The sequence below is a fragment of the Borostomias antarcticus genome, assembly GCF_949987555.1.
Source record: "Borostomias antarcticus genome assembly, chromosome: 17".
NCBI lineage: Eukaryota > Metazoa > Chordata > Actinopteri > Stomiiformes > Stomiidae > Borostomias > Borostomias antarcticus.
The window spans coordinates 15,622,919-15,636,916 of NC_140250.1; the positions used below are offsets into that span (position 1 = coordinate 15,622,919).

The window sequence follows — 13,998 nt, forward strand, 5'->3', positions numbered from 1 at the left end:
TCATCCTCCGCTTCCTCCTCCCTGTCACTGGGGGACGCCGCTCAGGCCTTAGAGCGGCAGAAAGAATATTCGGACGCCATCCGAAACGAGCGAGATGAGCTCAGGGATGAGGTGGTCCAGCTCAAGGATATTCTAAAGGTACAGGCCCACAGGCCGGTAGAGGAATTGTGTGGAACTGTCATCTTGACCAGTATTTCGCTCCCATGTTACTGGAACCACTACTCGGTTTTATGGAAGTAGGATCTAGACTGTCATCACAGTGTTTGTTTACGTTTTGTCCAGAAACACGGAATTGTGATCGGACCCGACCTGACCACCAATGGGGAGACGGCGGAGGCGGGGACTGACGGGTCTGCTGGTGGAGACCCCACCTCTCGGCTGGCTCAGGACTCCCAGGCCACGCCCACAGAAGGGAACAGCGTACTCGGTGAGCGCCGTCTCTGGACGAACGTCACTGTGTTCCTCTCCTGCTTACTTCAAGCTGAAGTCATGCATGGGCGCACTCCTTTGAATGATGGTGCGGGGCTGATCTCGGTTAACACAATCTTAATCAACCCTAATCCCGATTTCCCATCATGCACGCTGTGTAGTTGAAGAGCTATCAGACTTTTCTTAGACTAACTTTTTCTTTTCAACCAACAAAAACTGGTCTGTCTGCAGATTTGTACTCACTGCTACTAATGCATTGCTGCTTGCTTTGCCTCTCCACATTCCATAACTGATCCACCCATCTCTCAGTCATGATTTGAAACACATTACACAGTGAACAGTAAATGTAAACATTCTTGTTGATTTTGCTTCTTTATGTGTGGTGATTTCTGGGTAGGATCCTGGTCTTGGGCCGTTGTGGTGTCTAGTTTCCTGTCTGTGTTGTGTGCTTCAACCTAATGACCTCTAGTGGTTCAGTTCATTGTCATCATTTATTATCCAGTTCACATGTACATGTTCTTGTCATATTGTCAGATTTTGAATGTCTTGAAACCAATACTTACCACCGTATCAGACATCTCTGGGTGTAAGATCTGTAGCTCGCTGAATGGACCCACCGTGCTTCCCTGGTGATTCTTCTGGGATCGAGAGCTTTTTTTCTGGTGCTGTCCTCCTCTCCCTCCTCCTCCTCCTCTTCTATCCTGCCCGTTCAGTCAAGTAATTTCAATATCCGCTTTTTACGCTGTAATGGCCAAGCTTCTAATCACTGTGAACATGACAACTACCTGCAGAACGAGTCACCAGGCCTCACTCTCCGGCTTCTACCACTGTCTCTCTCCATGGTCTCCCAGGCAGAGCGCGGGAGACGCAGGTGGGAGGTAATGGAGGTGCGGAGCTGGATCGAGCAGGATCCAGGCAGCGGCAACAGAGACAGGAGGAGGAGGAGGGTCAAGAGAATCATCTGACCCCCCCTGACCACAGAAGCCTGGCTAGTGTTCTGGGGACAGAAACTCCCAGAGAGAAACAGACAGGTTCGCCCACAAAGATGGAAGACGATGCAAGCAAAGACTTTAATAATGACATTGCAATCGTAGAGGTTAAAAAGTCTGTTTGCAACTCTGAAGTACAGGTGATTGTAACGGGTCCTGAGGATGAGATCAAAGCAGAGAGAGAAGGATACACAGCTGCAGGCAGAGAAGGTTGGGATGTAGGGGAGCTAGGATCAGGGGAAGTTGAAGCAGAGCCTAACAAGGTCAAGGTAGATGATTTAGAGACCATAGTCAGCAAAAGTAGTTATGACCTCAAAGAAACCTCCCCAAAGAAGCCCGCAGCAGATGAGGACATCATGAAAAGAAGCATGCCAGTCAGTCAAGGGAATGACCAGAGCAAATCAAACCCTGAGCGTCAGCAGGAGCCTGACGACACCGAGAACGCAGAGGACAAGAACACCAAGGAACTCTCACCAGAAAAACCCTCACCAGAGGAACCCTCGTCAAAGGAACCCTCACCAGAGAAACTCTCACCAAAGGAACCCTCACAAGAGAAACCCTCACCAGAGAAACCCTCACCAGAGAAACCCTCTCCAGAGGAACCCTCTCCAGAGGAACCCTCTCCAGAGGAACCCTTGCCAGAGGAACCCTCTCCAGAGGTGATCTCTAGTCAGCCTCAGGGTGGTGGTTCCCCAAGCAAGAAGAAGAGGAAAAAGAAGAGAGCCAAGAAGAAGAAGGGACCCCAGGGTGATGGAGCGCAGGGGGACGACACAACGACCATGGGTAAGAACCCACCAGGGCCGGACACCCCGGTCACCAGAGAGGAGGAGCCTGGAGAGGAAATTGGCGTTGAGACACGAGAGTCTCCTGTCGAAATACTCAAGGAATCTCACACAGATCAAGCAAAGGACGAGAGCCCTGTGATGGAAAAGGATCAAGTGCCTATCCAGGGCACTGAGAGATCAGACGCAGCCACGACAGTGTCCTGCTCCAAGTCAGACAGCGGTGTCTCTAATCCCAGTGACGATCCCAAATGTAGAACAAGTACTGATAACCCCAATGTGGAACCAGAATCTCCAACCAAGACTGAAGGCATTGAGATCAATTTAGAATTGTCAGAAAGCACTGATTTGTTCACAGACAAATTAGAACCCACATCCAAGACTGATAATGTTGCAGACGAGTCACAACAAACAAGAAATACTGGTGTCCTTGGAGAGACATCTGAGTTCAGAACCAATACTGAAAATGAGGGTGAATTTGAGTCTCCATCCAAAACGGAAACGTCAGAATCCACAGCTGATGGCGATTATTTTGTAGATTGTTCAGAGATCCTCACTGGTTACACAACTACCAGTGATTCTTTTGTAGATTGTCCAGAGACTCCCATTGATTTAAAATGTCAGTTTGATTCTCAACGGTCCACAAGTATAATTCCAGACAGCGTCAAAGAGGAAGATGCTATTACGGTCTCAGAAGCTGACCTTTCAGCGACGGTTAATACTATCAAACAGGAACCCGGGGTTGACTGTCCTATTTCTGATGTGCTTAGACCGGAGTTAGAGGATGTGGAACACGAAGACCTCATTCATACTGGTTTCCAGGTAGCCATCAGTCCAGACCATTTTAGCACTAAAGCAACAGAAGACCTTGAGGAGATGGTGAAGGAGGAAATCCATTGGAGAGACCAGGAGCCTGAAATTGATAATGACAAATTCCCTGAAGATTCAGACAAGTGCCAAAACACAGTTGAGAAATGTTGTGACACATCCCTTGACAGTAACTGCTTTGTTGAGGCCATAAGCAAGGATGAACAATTGGTAGATCTCTCCGATTGCCTGCCGGACAACAAGCTTTTGAATGAGATTTGCGAGGCAGAAGGTGTGGATGCAGCAACAATGGCTGCTTGTCTTACAGAACAGGTCCACGTGGAGAGTGGATCAGGCACAGACGGGTACAGTGATCCAAACAGTGAAGCGGCAATAGAGGTGGCATGTCCTTCCTCACCACCAGCTGGAGAGCAAGAGGATGCCAGTCAAAATGAGCAGGACGACGAGGTGCTTGAGTCCGTCAGGCAGGACAGGGAGGAAGAGGAGGAGGAGAATGAGGAGGGGGAATCATTCGAATTTGATGACCTGGACTCTTTCGGAGATGTCCCAAAAACTCACCAAGGGAATGTAGAACCGGGGCTTGAAACTGAGTCAAAGGAAGACGACAGTAGTACGTTGGAGCACAGCCAAAGTAATGCCTTTAATAAAAAGCCAGATGAGGATATGGGGCCACAGCTGCTTACTCAAGAAGAACCCAACAAGAGCAACAGTGTGTGTGTTTGGGATAGGTTAACAGAGCAAATAGATCCAGCAGTTGAGGCCCTGGAGGAGGATTTGGATGGAACACCAGATGACCAAAGCCCCAATGAGAAAGGGCAAACTCCAGTTAAAGACGTTCTGAACCAGAGTGAGGAACAACTAGCTTCAGTCACAGAACGGGTTAGTATAGCACATGAACAGAGGGAGCTTTCGGAGGAGGGACTGGGATTGACTGTTGGACAACAGAATATCGCAGAAGGTGAAAGCGTGCAGACCAGAGCACAAGCTTCGTTAGGAGAGGAAGGGGGAGGAGCTATGGATAACGGGTTGCGGGGTGAGAGATTAGGTAGTCAGAACACAGTGGACCCAATAGGAGGGAACGATGAGCGATCTAGGAAAGGTTCTAAAAGCAACAGCAAGAAAGGTAAGGGCAAGGGGAAGGATGACTGTAAGATGACTTAGTGTCATCTTACTACCGTAGGCTACTGTAGGCTTGACCACAAGAGTTAGGAATTCTGAATGCTGAATCCTCTGAGATGTGTCAAACAATACTGGTGGCAAATGGAGCATTTGTCCCTAGACTGTTGACATGGAGTTTAAGCTCTGACTTCCAAGTTGCAATGAGGTTAAAGGCTTTGCAGAACCTTTCTTTCAAGTCATTGATTTAGCCCTGAAAACGTGTAGCATATGCAAGTTACATCATTAGTAAAGCTCCAAATTGACAACACTGCACTGAATGCATCAGAGAACATGCTGTATTTATTTTGCGATTTCATTTAAAGTTGAAGTAATTTAGAAATGTGTACATCTATAGTAGAAATGATTTCCTAATTAAATGCATTTTTATTGATCTGGCGGTAGAATGATTAGCTGATTGATTGATTGCTGACCATCCTGTTACATTTGTTTACGTAAGCAGTTGATTGCACAAGTTTTACTGTAATATAATGTCGTCACAATATGAACAAAGTAACACAGATGGACATTGTTTTTCAAAGCTTTATTAGAACTATTGAGTCACTCTTCATTCCATGATAGTGATTGGAGGAGAACGCTTACATTTTACAGCCAATCACATCAACAGTACATCTGAGTCTCTGATGCTGCAATATTGTATGTGCAGTATTTTGTCATGTGTATGCAAGGGGGTACCCTTTAAAATCTGGTTTGAATGTTTCTTCAGTTGCACTTTTACAATGTTATTACTTGTATTGACACTTTTATTCATGAATAAAATAATTACTTGTATCAGCGCTTAAAAACGAGTAAAATCAGATGCTTGTGAGATCCATATGATATTGCGGCATGAATAATAAAATCTATGCTGTACATCTGTTCTCATCCATTCAACATGTAGCATGTAGATGCAGTACCCTGGAGGCAGTGTGTTCTTGCAGTGTCCTCTCCACTGTCTCTGCATGCTAACCACCCCCCCACCCTCTCCCAATGGACACATGCTCCACTGCATGCAAGTGACTGTAAGCTCCTCCCACCCTAAACCCAGCCCCAACCCTCTATGCCCTTGGCTCCTCCCATCCCTGGTATGTTTTGTTTTTTTAAGTCCTAATATTCGTGGTGGTTGTCAGGTGAATAATGTGTGTAGAAGCCCTTGAACGTGCACAGGTTTTTATGTCCGTGCAGAGAAGCTGAAAACCTTAAGCTGCCTCACATTTGACTGTTTTTTCTTTCAGAGATACGACTGAGGAAACTGGTGGATGAGAGGGAAAACCTGATGGGACAGGTGAGTCTGACATCATCCATAGTAAGTCAGATATCATCCATAGTCTCAATGCTGCTACTGTACATGTTACCCACAGCTAAAAATGATAATTTGGTCAGCGGACGCAACCTTTTCCCATTACAGTAGGTATGATGGATTGATTGTGTGCAGACTGAATGACTGACAGGTTCTGGGGTTTGACAGGTGAAGAAACTCAAGGCCCAGGTGGAGCAGAAGCAGCCGAGGAACGGTACCGAAGATGGGTCCAGCCCGCCGGGAGAGGTTCTGGAGAACGGCACGGACCCAAACATACTAGAAATGCAGCGTGAGTACATGTCAAGGTCGACTTCATGCCGTCACAACTTGGGCACACGATTGCTTTCGAGGGGTCTATTTTGTATTGTAAATGGTAAATGGACTGCACTTGTATAGCACTTTTCCACCTTAGCGGCACTCAAAGCGCTTTACAATGGCCTCTCATTCACCCATTCACACACACATTCACACACCAATGGCTGTAACTGCCATGCAAGGTGCTAACCTGCTCATTGGGAGCAATTTGGGGTTAGGTGTCTTGCTCAATGTCACTTCGACATGTGGACAGTCGGAGCTGGGATTCAAACCACTGACCCTTCGATCATTGAACGACCCACTCTACCAACTGATCTACAGCTGCCCCCTACTTAACAGGAGATAACATTTGATCAACCATTTCATGGACGTTTCACAACTGTGGTGTTCTTTTGACGTCTGCAGGAGATGCCAGCAGGCAGTTAAGTGACCTGAAGTTTAAACTTGTCAAGGCGGAACAAGAGGTCACAGCTTTAGAACAAAATGTAAGTGAAGATGCCGTAGTCGGTTTGAATGAATGTGATGCGATGGTGAATTGGAATGAGATTCTCATACACACATCTACTACCTACAGGTCACTAGGCTTGACGGTCAGGTGACGCGATACAAGTCTGCAACAGAGAACTCAGAGAAAGTAGAGGATGAGCTAAAGGCGGAGAAACGAAAGCTACAAAGAGAGGTATAGTATGAACCACAACTATCAGTGAGAATCTGCTGAAACATGTCAGAGGAACGTATGATCTGAGCAAGAGAATTTGCATGATTTTGTGCCCACAGTGGAATATATGGCCCAATAAATGTTCAAACGTATAATTTTTCCCATTTATCTTAACAACTGACCGCCCATGATGCATAATGTTCGTGATTCAACTTCCAGATTAAATTCATTCTGAATGATTGTCATTCTTCCTTCCATCTCTCTTACCCACAGCTACGGACAGCGCTGGACAAGATAGACGAATTAGAGTCGAACAACAGCCACCTCTCCAAGCGGCTGGATAAGATGAAGGCCAATCGCTCCACGGCAGCAACTCCATAAAGATTACCCATCTGATTAGCTCCACCGCCGACGGTCTGCCCAGCCCTGGCCGACTACATGGTGTCATCCTGACTGGACGCCCTTCTCCACTTGCCTGCCTCGCAACCTTATGAAACAAACGTACAAAAATGAATTAATAACGGCAAAAACTACACAACACAAAACACACGCAATGTGCCATTTCTTCATATCTTTCTTTTTGTTTGTTTTCCCAATGAGAAATCATCTTAGGTAGTCAGTAAGCTCCTTCAGACCCCGCTCATGATGGGAAGGAGGTCGGTGTGCCTCATTTCCTGAGGCACAATTTGAGCAACCGTGATACCAGGAGGTGATGCCTGCTCTGCACCACAGCATTGTGGGAAATGGAGGCACATGGGTGACTTGGGACTGGGGGATCAGGTGGACTGGCAGCTGGCTGGTTTGGGGGATATGACTATTATATAAATACCCCCAGCGTACAAAAATTCAAACCACCCTCTGTCCAGAACCATCCGCTGCCTCAATCAACCGTATGTCCAGGTTTGTGGAATAAAAGGACATGACCTCAAGTCTCAAGGGACTGAAATAGGTTATTGTGTTTGCCGTGGATGTGAGAGAATTGTGTGTGTGTGTGTGTGTGTGTGTGTACTTTGCATCTCTTTCTCAGCTGCGTCCTAAAGCCAAAGTATCAACATGTTTGTGACTGAGTGGGAATCTTTGTCTCTCTTTTGTTTGTATCTGATGTGTGTGAAGTCCTGGGGTGGGTGTCGGCCTGGTAGTTAGGCTTTGGGAAGGAATAATACCTGACCAACAACACCTGAGTGGACCTGCCCACTTTATCACAATCAATATAATGATCATAACTCATAGCTGCACTTGTGCTTCACTAGCTTTCAGCTTTATTCACCTTACAAAGGGTAGTTTAATGACTAAATGATACGATATGATGACGTTTATTATATTGAGACATTTATGTTGAATGTATGGCTTCTGCACAGGCTAGTAATCCAGTCATCTTGACCCACAGCTGATTGGCTAAAAGAGCTTGTTTCAGCCTCATGTAGGAAGTCACTGGTTGGCCTTTTCACATTCACTTGAGACATGCTGCTAACCCTGACGATGAGGACTCTTCACACAAACAGGACGACCCTCACACACACAAGCAGACACGCATCACAACACACTGGGGAGATGCAGCTTCACTGTTTACAAAGCTTTCAAATGTAAGGAGACGTAAGGGATTGTAATGTTTGTGCAATAAAATGTCCAACAATGCTGTATCCGTTGTAGACGTTGCATTTCATTGCGTTTCACTCATGGACCTCTAGTTAAGATGTGTGAATGTCTTTAGTCAGACATGGAGGATAGAACCGTTTTTCCGGCACCATGTCGATGCCAAACGCTCACACCTGCCTTTCCTATTACATGATCAACAAAGGATACAGATTGGTTACAATGATTGGAATAAATGCTCTCGCTTACCTTAACAGGGCCAAATGTAATTCTTTAACCGATTCCCCAGGTATACAAATAAAAACCCAACAAGAAGTTCATGCCTGCGTGTACAGTAGTACAGCTAACCTCTCATTTCTGCTCTCAAGCTAGAAGAACATTCACCTTCTACACTGAAAAGACTGTAGGGAACCTCATGGTAAAGACTGTAGGGAACCTCATGGTAAAGACTGCCAGCATGTTCAGATTCCAGAAGGCCCAGCCTCCGTCCGGTTCCTTGGGCGGTATATTAAGAGCCACTGTGCTTCGTCGGGCCCGCAGATGGGGATGAGAACACTCGGTTCTGGATATGTAGAACTATGGTTCTGGATGTGTAGAACTATGGTCCTGGATGTGTAGAACTATGCGGCGAGCGTAGTAGTCCCGGTTGTCTGGTGGCAGCTGGCCCAGACCAATACCCTCTCCAGAGCCCGGAGGGTCTAACTGGCATCCCCAGGGCCTTGGTTACCGGAAGGGTCTTTCTTGTTGTAGCTTTCTGGTAGTAAAACACGCTGACCCCCACTCCGAGCTGCAAGGCGAGGGTGTTATGGAACCACAAAGCTTGGGAGAGAACAGTAATAGTGGCATTAATTACTGATAACATACTTATCATTTGAGAATAGTCTGTAGTTATTCATAATAGGCAAGGCAAGTTTATTTGTATAGCACATTTCAGCAACAAGGCAATTCAAAGTGCTTTACATGAGACATAAAAAGCATCAAGACAAAGTGCAAGAAACACATACAGTAAAGGGTTATATAAAATGAAATGTTAAAAAGGACATTAATAATACAATTATAAACGAAATGGTACTTGGCAAAGTGAGTTGATATGCGAGTCAGACTTAAGTCTTCCATACCTGGGATGAACAGCAGGCCTCCGGGAGCACACACTCGTATCTGCACGCCTTTACAAACTCAGGGAAATATGCTCCAGGTCTGGGGAATCAATGTCCAGAACCTCTGATTTATTTAGAATGGTGCTTTTCTCAGCTGCCCTTTTGAGAGAGAGAGAGAGAGAGAGAGAGAGAGACAGTGTGTGTGTGTGTGTGTGTGTGTGTGTGTTTGTGTGTGTGAGTGAGAGAGAGTTAGTCCCACCTGTATACACAGTTTTTGCGGAGGAAGTTCATCTGGGGCAGAGTGAGAACATGAACCTTCACCTCCCTGTCTTCAATTCTCTGTCCATTTATCCACACATGGTCCAAGACACACGGCTCTCAACAAAGGTGGTCTTCGCTTCATAAACCAAAGGCAGCGTTAAGCTACAGCTAGGGATCAATGATGGATTACACCATAGCTATAGGTAGACTAACAGTTAAACTTACCAGTGGGTAAATATCTCGTACAAAAACGTCTTTATCCACTTAATTGAAAATGGGGACAGGAACTCCAGAGAGTACTTACTGGAGAGTAATGGAGAACTGGTTCTCCATTACTTGTGGCACAAATTAGAAAGGCAGTGTAACAGGCATTTGATTTGTTAATTTACAGGTTTGACAACTCCCCATAGTTCTACCCATGGATGTATTGTTTCTAACCTATCCACTGGTGTTACATTATTTACATTCCCCAGAAGAAAAGTTGCATAATTTATTTTTACATGGTCATTATTAGCCGAATAATCTAGTTACCAATAAACTACTCTCTGGCTAGCTATAGTTTAGGATTCACGTTTTACTTAGTTTGGTAACTAACGAATGTAATTAGACGATTTTGGTCCCTTCTACCTGTTTCCAGTCGAATGATATTGGTAGAAGGACAGCGATGCGATGGAAGGGAAAAGATGGCGCTCCCCATGTTGAGAGGTTGTTACTGTAACGTTAGTAGGCCGCCTTCGGTACTAACTCGTCTCTTCAAACCCGAACGAGTTGTGCTGGCTCGGCCCAAGAATACCCGCCTGGCACCTGCGGTGTGTGATGGTAGTTTATCCTTTGTGCGAGCGTACTCTGATCGGGGTGGACAAAAACAGCACCAGAATGTGGTTGTAGTTGGAATCCCCAACCCATTCATATGGTTCCGTACCCGAATATACTACTTTTTGATTCGGGCCTATTTTGACAAGGAATTCAGCATCGAAGAATTCACGGATGGAGCGAAGCAGGTGAGAGGAGTTTAATATTAATATTATTATTATTATTTGTAGTAGTAGTAGTAGTAGTAGTAGTAGTAGTAGTAGTAGTAGTGGTTTTGGTGGTGGTGGTATATAAGTAAATAATAATGCGAGTTTTGGTGAGAGCACAAGTTCACGATGCCCATTAAAAGACAGTTAGCTAACGTTAGCTTCACCAACACACTGTTATTTCAAAGTTAGCATGTGAGAGTTACGTGAGGAACAGATGGCATCTATATTTTTGCATCTGTTGTTGCAGGCATTCTCCTATGTCTCCAGACTGCTGTCTCAGTGTCAGTTTGAAGCTCTTGAAGGTCTGGTTGCTAAAGATGTGAGTAATACAGTAGTCTACATTAACATTGGAACTACTGCTTCTACTACAATCATGACATGAACTTCACACTCTACTCACTTGCCTCTGTCTCTTGTTTACTGATTTTTTCCACAGTTGATAGGGAAACTTGAGGAGAAATGTGCGCTTCTCCCACCAAGCCACATACGAGCCCTGTCTGCAGATCATGATGAGATCATGTACACCACGGCGGGGGATGTGGGCATCTACTATGACGACAGCGGTGAGGTTCTAACGCCAGTGCATTCACCAGATCTCTAGACTAACACCTTCTTACCCCTTTGTCATGATGACTGATTTGATTCCAGATGTTAGCACAAAGTCTTGAAGCACATGATGTTGTCTTGTTTGGTGTTGTATTAACAATGTATAGTTGTTGTCTTGTTTGGTATCGTATTAACAATGTATAGATGTTGTCTTGTTTGATATTGTATTAACAATGTATAGAGGCATAATAATATGAAACCTGTTGCAGGGGTCGACTAGCCTGACTGGATATTCTAAATAACTCTACTTTACCAGACTAGTCAGCCCGTAACCTGAACGTCTCTCCCTGGGTGAGGGCAAGCTAACCTGGTTAGGGGGGATAGGGTCGCTCTACTCACCACAGCCCAGGTAGGAACTGGGACCAGCTCCACGCCGATGGGCCGGTACCACAGCCCTGGAGTAGACGCGCGGCCAGCTTGCTCCTCCATGGTCCGTTCAGTTATAGTTTAAAAGGGGTGTTCATTTAAGTCCATAGTTATGGGGGAAGCAGTATTCAAGAGCACGGTGGCCTCTCCTGCTCCTCGTTTGGGTCGGCATGTTGTCCAAACCGGTACCTGCCCCCCAGCTGTTTCACATGAGCCTCTAATGAGCAACAACCCCCCCCCCCCCCCCCATGTGTCGTCAGTCTGCCATCTGAGCTAACTACCAGCTGAGACCTGGCGTAATCTCTAACTACCATCTGAGACCTGGCATAATCTCTAACTACCATCTGAGACCTGGCGTAATCTCTAACTACCAGCTGAGACCTGGCGTAACTAAACCCACATGTGAAACAGTCCCGTCTGATCGTCTCTCTCCTCCAATCTTCCAGGACGTAAATTTGTCAGCATTCTGATGCGTTTCTGGTATCTGACCAGCGCCAGGCTGCCTGACGACACCATGGAGGGGGCGCGCTTGTTCCACGTGTCTATCGGAGACGGAGAGGCGGAGACTAAACGGCTACTCACAGCCAACTACGAGTGAGTGGGCCGTTACTGGACTGTCTCCCTGGAGTTCTGCAGTTAGCGAAGGCCTCTAGGTCTGTCGTCAGTGGTCTGTCAGCTCCCTGAGATGCACTGCTTTGAATGATTTGGTTTTGTGTTTTTCCTGGTTAATAATGTGGTTCTCTGTGGCCTTATTACAACGAATGTAATGACAAATTGACTAACTTACTTCAAAATGAGTAATTTACTTCAAGATGCTGCAAAACTAATCTAGCTACCCGTCCATAGCCCAATCTATAATCTAACATGAGTCTGTAGGGAGTTCTAGGAACGACATGCAACAACTTCTTGTTGACTGCACAAACTGTGCGCCATTCATTTTGTACGCAACTCAACACTGACAGGAAGGCAGGAGTCAGAACAGGAAGTGTAACACATAATGGAGTGTTAATGACAACAGCCACCATAACCACAGTTCCGTCTACAGCCTACTGTGAATTGAACTAGTCCGCTACAAGTTAATGATTTAGGTGTCAAGAAAATATGAATACCGAGATAGAATTAGCTGTTCTCTCTGCTGATATCAACACAGTCAAATCACACTCTGGTCTGGTATGCTTGCCAAGAATGTGTTGTGCTGTGCGTCACTAGAAAAAAAAAAAAACCTAAGTGAGTTAATCTCTCAGTTAAAACCCGCACTGACTGACTTGCTGTGGTCTTCGGCAGATTCCAAAGGGAGTTTACCAAGGGGGTGACACCGGACTGGATCATCACCAGGATCGAGCACTCCAAGCTGCTGGATTAACCCGTCACTGTCTGGATGCTGGAAGGGGAGGTTGAGAGGGGTTGAGGATAAGGGTGTGAAGAACCATCCTAACTCTGACATTGCCTCACCTTCGAGCCTGCTAGAATACTCTCACTTCCTGTTCCTGTGTGGAGACCACCCACGTGAGCTAGAAGACTCTCAAAACCTGAGCAGGATGTTCAGGGGGAACACTTGAGAAAACGCTATCTGCCATTAATCATACTGTATACTGTCTATTGTACTGTAGATAAGGTACAGGTATATGACGTGTCATAATGCAGTGACGTTGTTGAGCTGCAACTTAATCAGTGGTCTAAACTCCGCTTTGTTTGGGAGCTCTGCGTCAAGGGTTATGAAATCCAGCTTCCAGTTTGTACCATGAGGGATATGTACAGTAAGAGGGGTACGAACACACGTCAAGGAACATGTTGATGTAAATGTTCAGTATGTCTACTTTGAGATTCTGTCATCAGTCTTAAATCCGCTGCTACCAATGCTATTATGTAGACTGTGCAAACACAGAAAATAATTTCAGTTTATGAGCTAACATTGAAAGCACTTACAACATAAACTCAACATTGTTGTTGCACTCTTCCATTCAGACAGTTGTTCTTTTAAGTGTATGGATGTACTGTGAAGGGATCATTTCTAGTATATGTTCTTATGTTCTATATCTTCATTAAAAGTTCCTGCCAGGTCCAGTGTCCTGCGTAAATATCGGGACAGTGAACCATGCGTTTTGTTGTTCTGGTTCTATGGTAGGCCTTCAGATTCAATCGGGTCCCTATACTTGCACAGGCTACTGTATATTTTGATTTCCTACCCATGGACTTTCTCTTGTGTTTGCATATTTAACAAGACAAGTAAAGGATACTGTCCTGCCCAAATTTAGTTTTGTATTGATTTTTTGCGGAATTCCACACCCAAGTATTTTTGGCACATTTTAGCAGCAGATATTTGACATAACATTTGTGTGTATAATAAAGATTTTTAATAACATTCATGTTGAAATATGCTGTTTCTTCCTCTGATATATTGTGTATTAAAGCATGTAACAAACATATTATGCCTTCCTTGCACTACAGTAAGCATTTTCATATAGATACTATTACTAACCTCAGCACGTTTTTATTTTTATTTTTTACTTCAGTAGGGGTACCACTGGGGACAACGCCTTCATTGACAGAACAAGAACAATGACATCACCATGTATTTACTGACGTACTGTAAACTA

The 13,998-nt window shown here is 45.2% G+C and overlaps 3 protein-coding genes across 3 annotated transcripts in view; 2 read left to right on the forward strand and 1 right to left on the reverse strand.

Moving 5' to 3' along the window:
- lrrfip1a (leucine rich repeat (in FLII) interacting protein 1a) overlaps positions 1-8,321 on the forward strand; it is a 46,094-nt gene extending 37,773 nt beyond the window's left edge. Inside the window, exons 10-18 of the mRNA XM_084452018.1 lie at positions 46-138; positions 283-427; positions 1,281-4,175; positions 4,873-4,875; positions 5,419-5,468; positions 5,652-5,772; positions 6,204-6,283; positions 6,373-6,477; positions 6,730-8,321. Of these exons, the coding sequence (XP_084308144.1) occupies positions 46-138; positions 283-427; positions 1,281-4,175; positions 4,873-4,875; positions 5,419-5,468; positions 5,652-5,772; positions 6,204-6,283; positions 6,373-6,477; positions 6,730-6,837 (3,600 nt within the window). The 3' untranslated portion in view covers positions 6,838-8,321. The remainder of the gene's footprint in view (positions 1-45; positions 139-282; positions 428-1,280; positions 4,176-4,872; positions 4,876-5,418; positions 5,469-5,651; positions 5,773-6,203; positions 6,284-6,372; positions 6,478-6,729) is intronic.
- Positions 8,322-8,747: 426 nt separating this feature from the next.
- Positions 8,748-9,740, reverse strand: tyw5 (tRNA-yW synthesizing protein 5; the record flags this gene model as incomplete). Its single annotated transcript, XM_084452019.1, is given in 7 exon segments — positions 8,748-8,812; positions 8,815-8,868; positions 9,168-9,191; positions 9,194-9,239; positions 9,242-9,305; positions 9,406-9,483; positions 9,712-9,740. Coding segments are annotated over 7 exon segments (360 nt in total).
- Positions 9,741-10,090: 350 nt separating this feature from the next.
- Positions 10,091-13,692, forward strand: maip1 (matrix AAA peptidase interacting protein 1; the record flags this gene model as incomplete). Its single annotated transcript, XM_084451726.1, has 5 exons — positions 10,091-10,408; positions 10,677-10,748; positions 10,866-10,992; positions 11,848-11,995; positions 12,686-13,692. The coding sequence occupies 5 exons, from the start codon at positions 10,091-10,093 to the stop codon at positions 12,762-12,764; spliced, it is 744 nt and encodes a 247-aa protein (XP_084307852.1). The 3' UTR covers positions 12,765-13,692.
- Between the last annotated feature and the right edge of the window lie 306 nt (positions 13,693-13,998).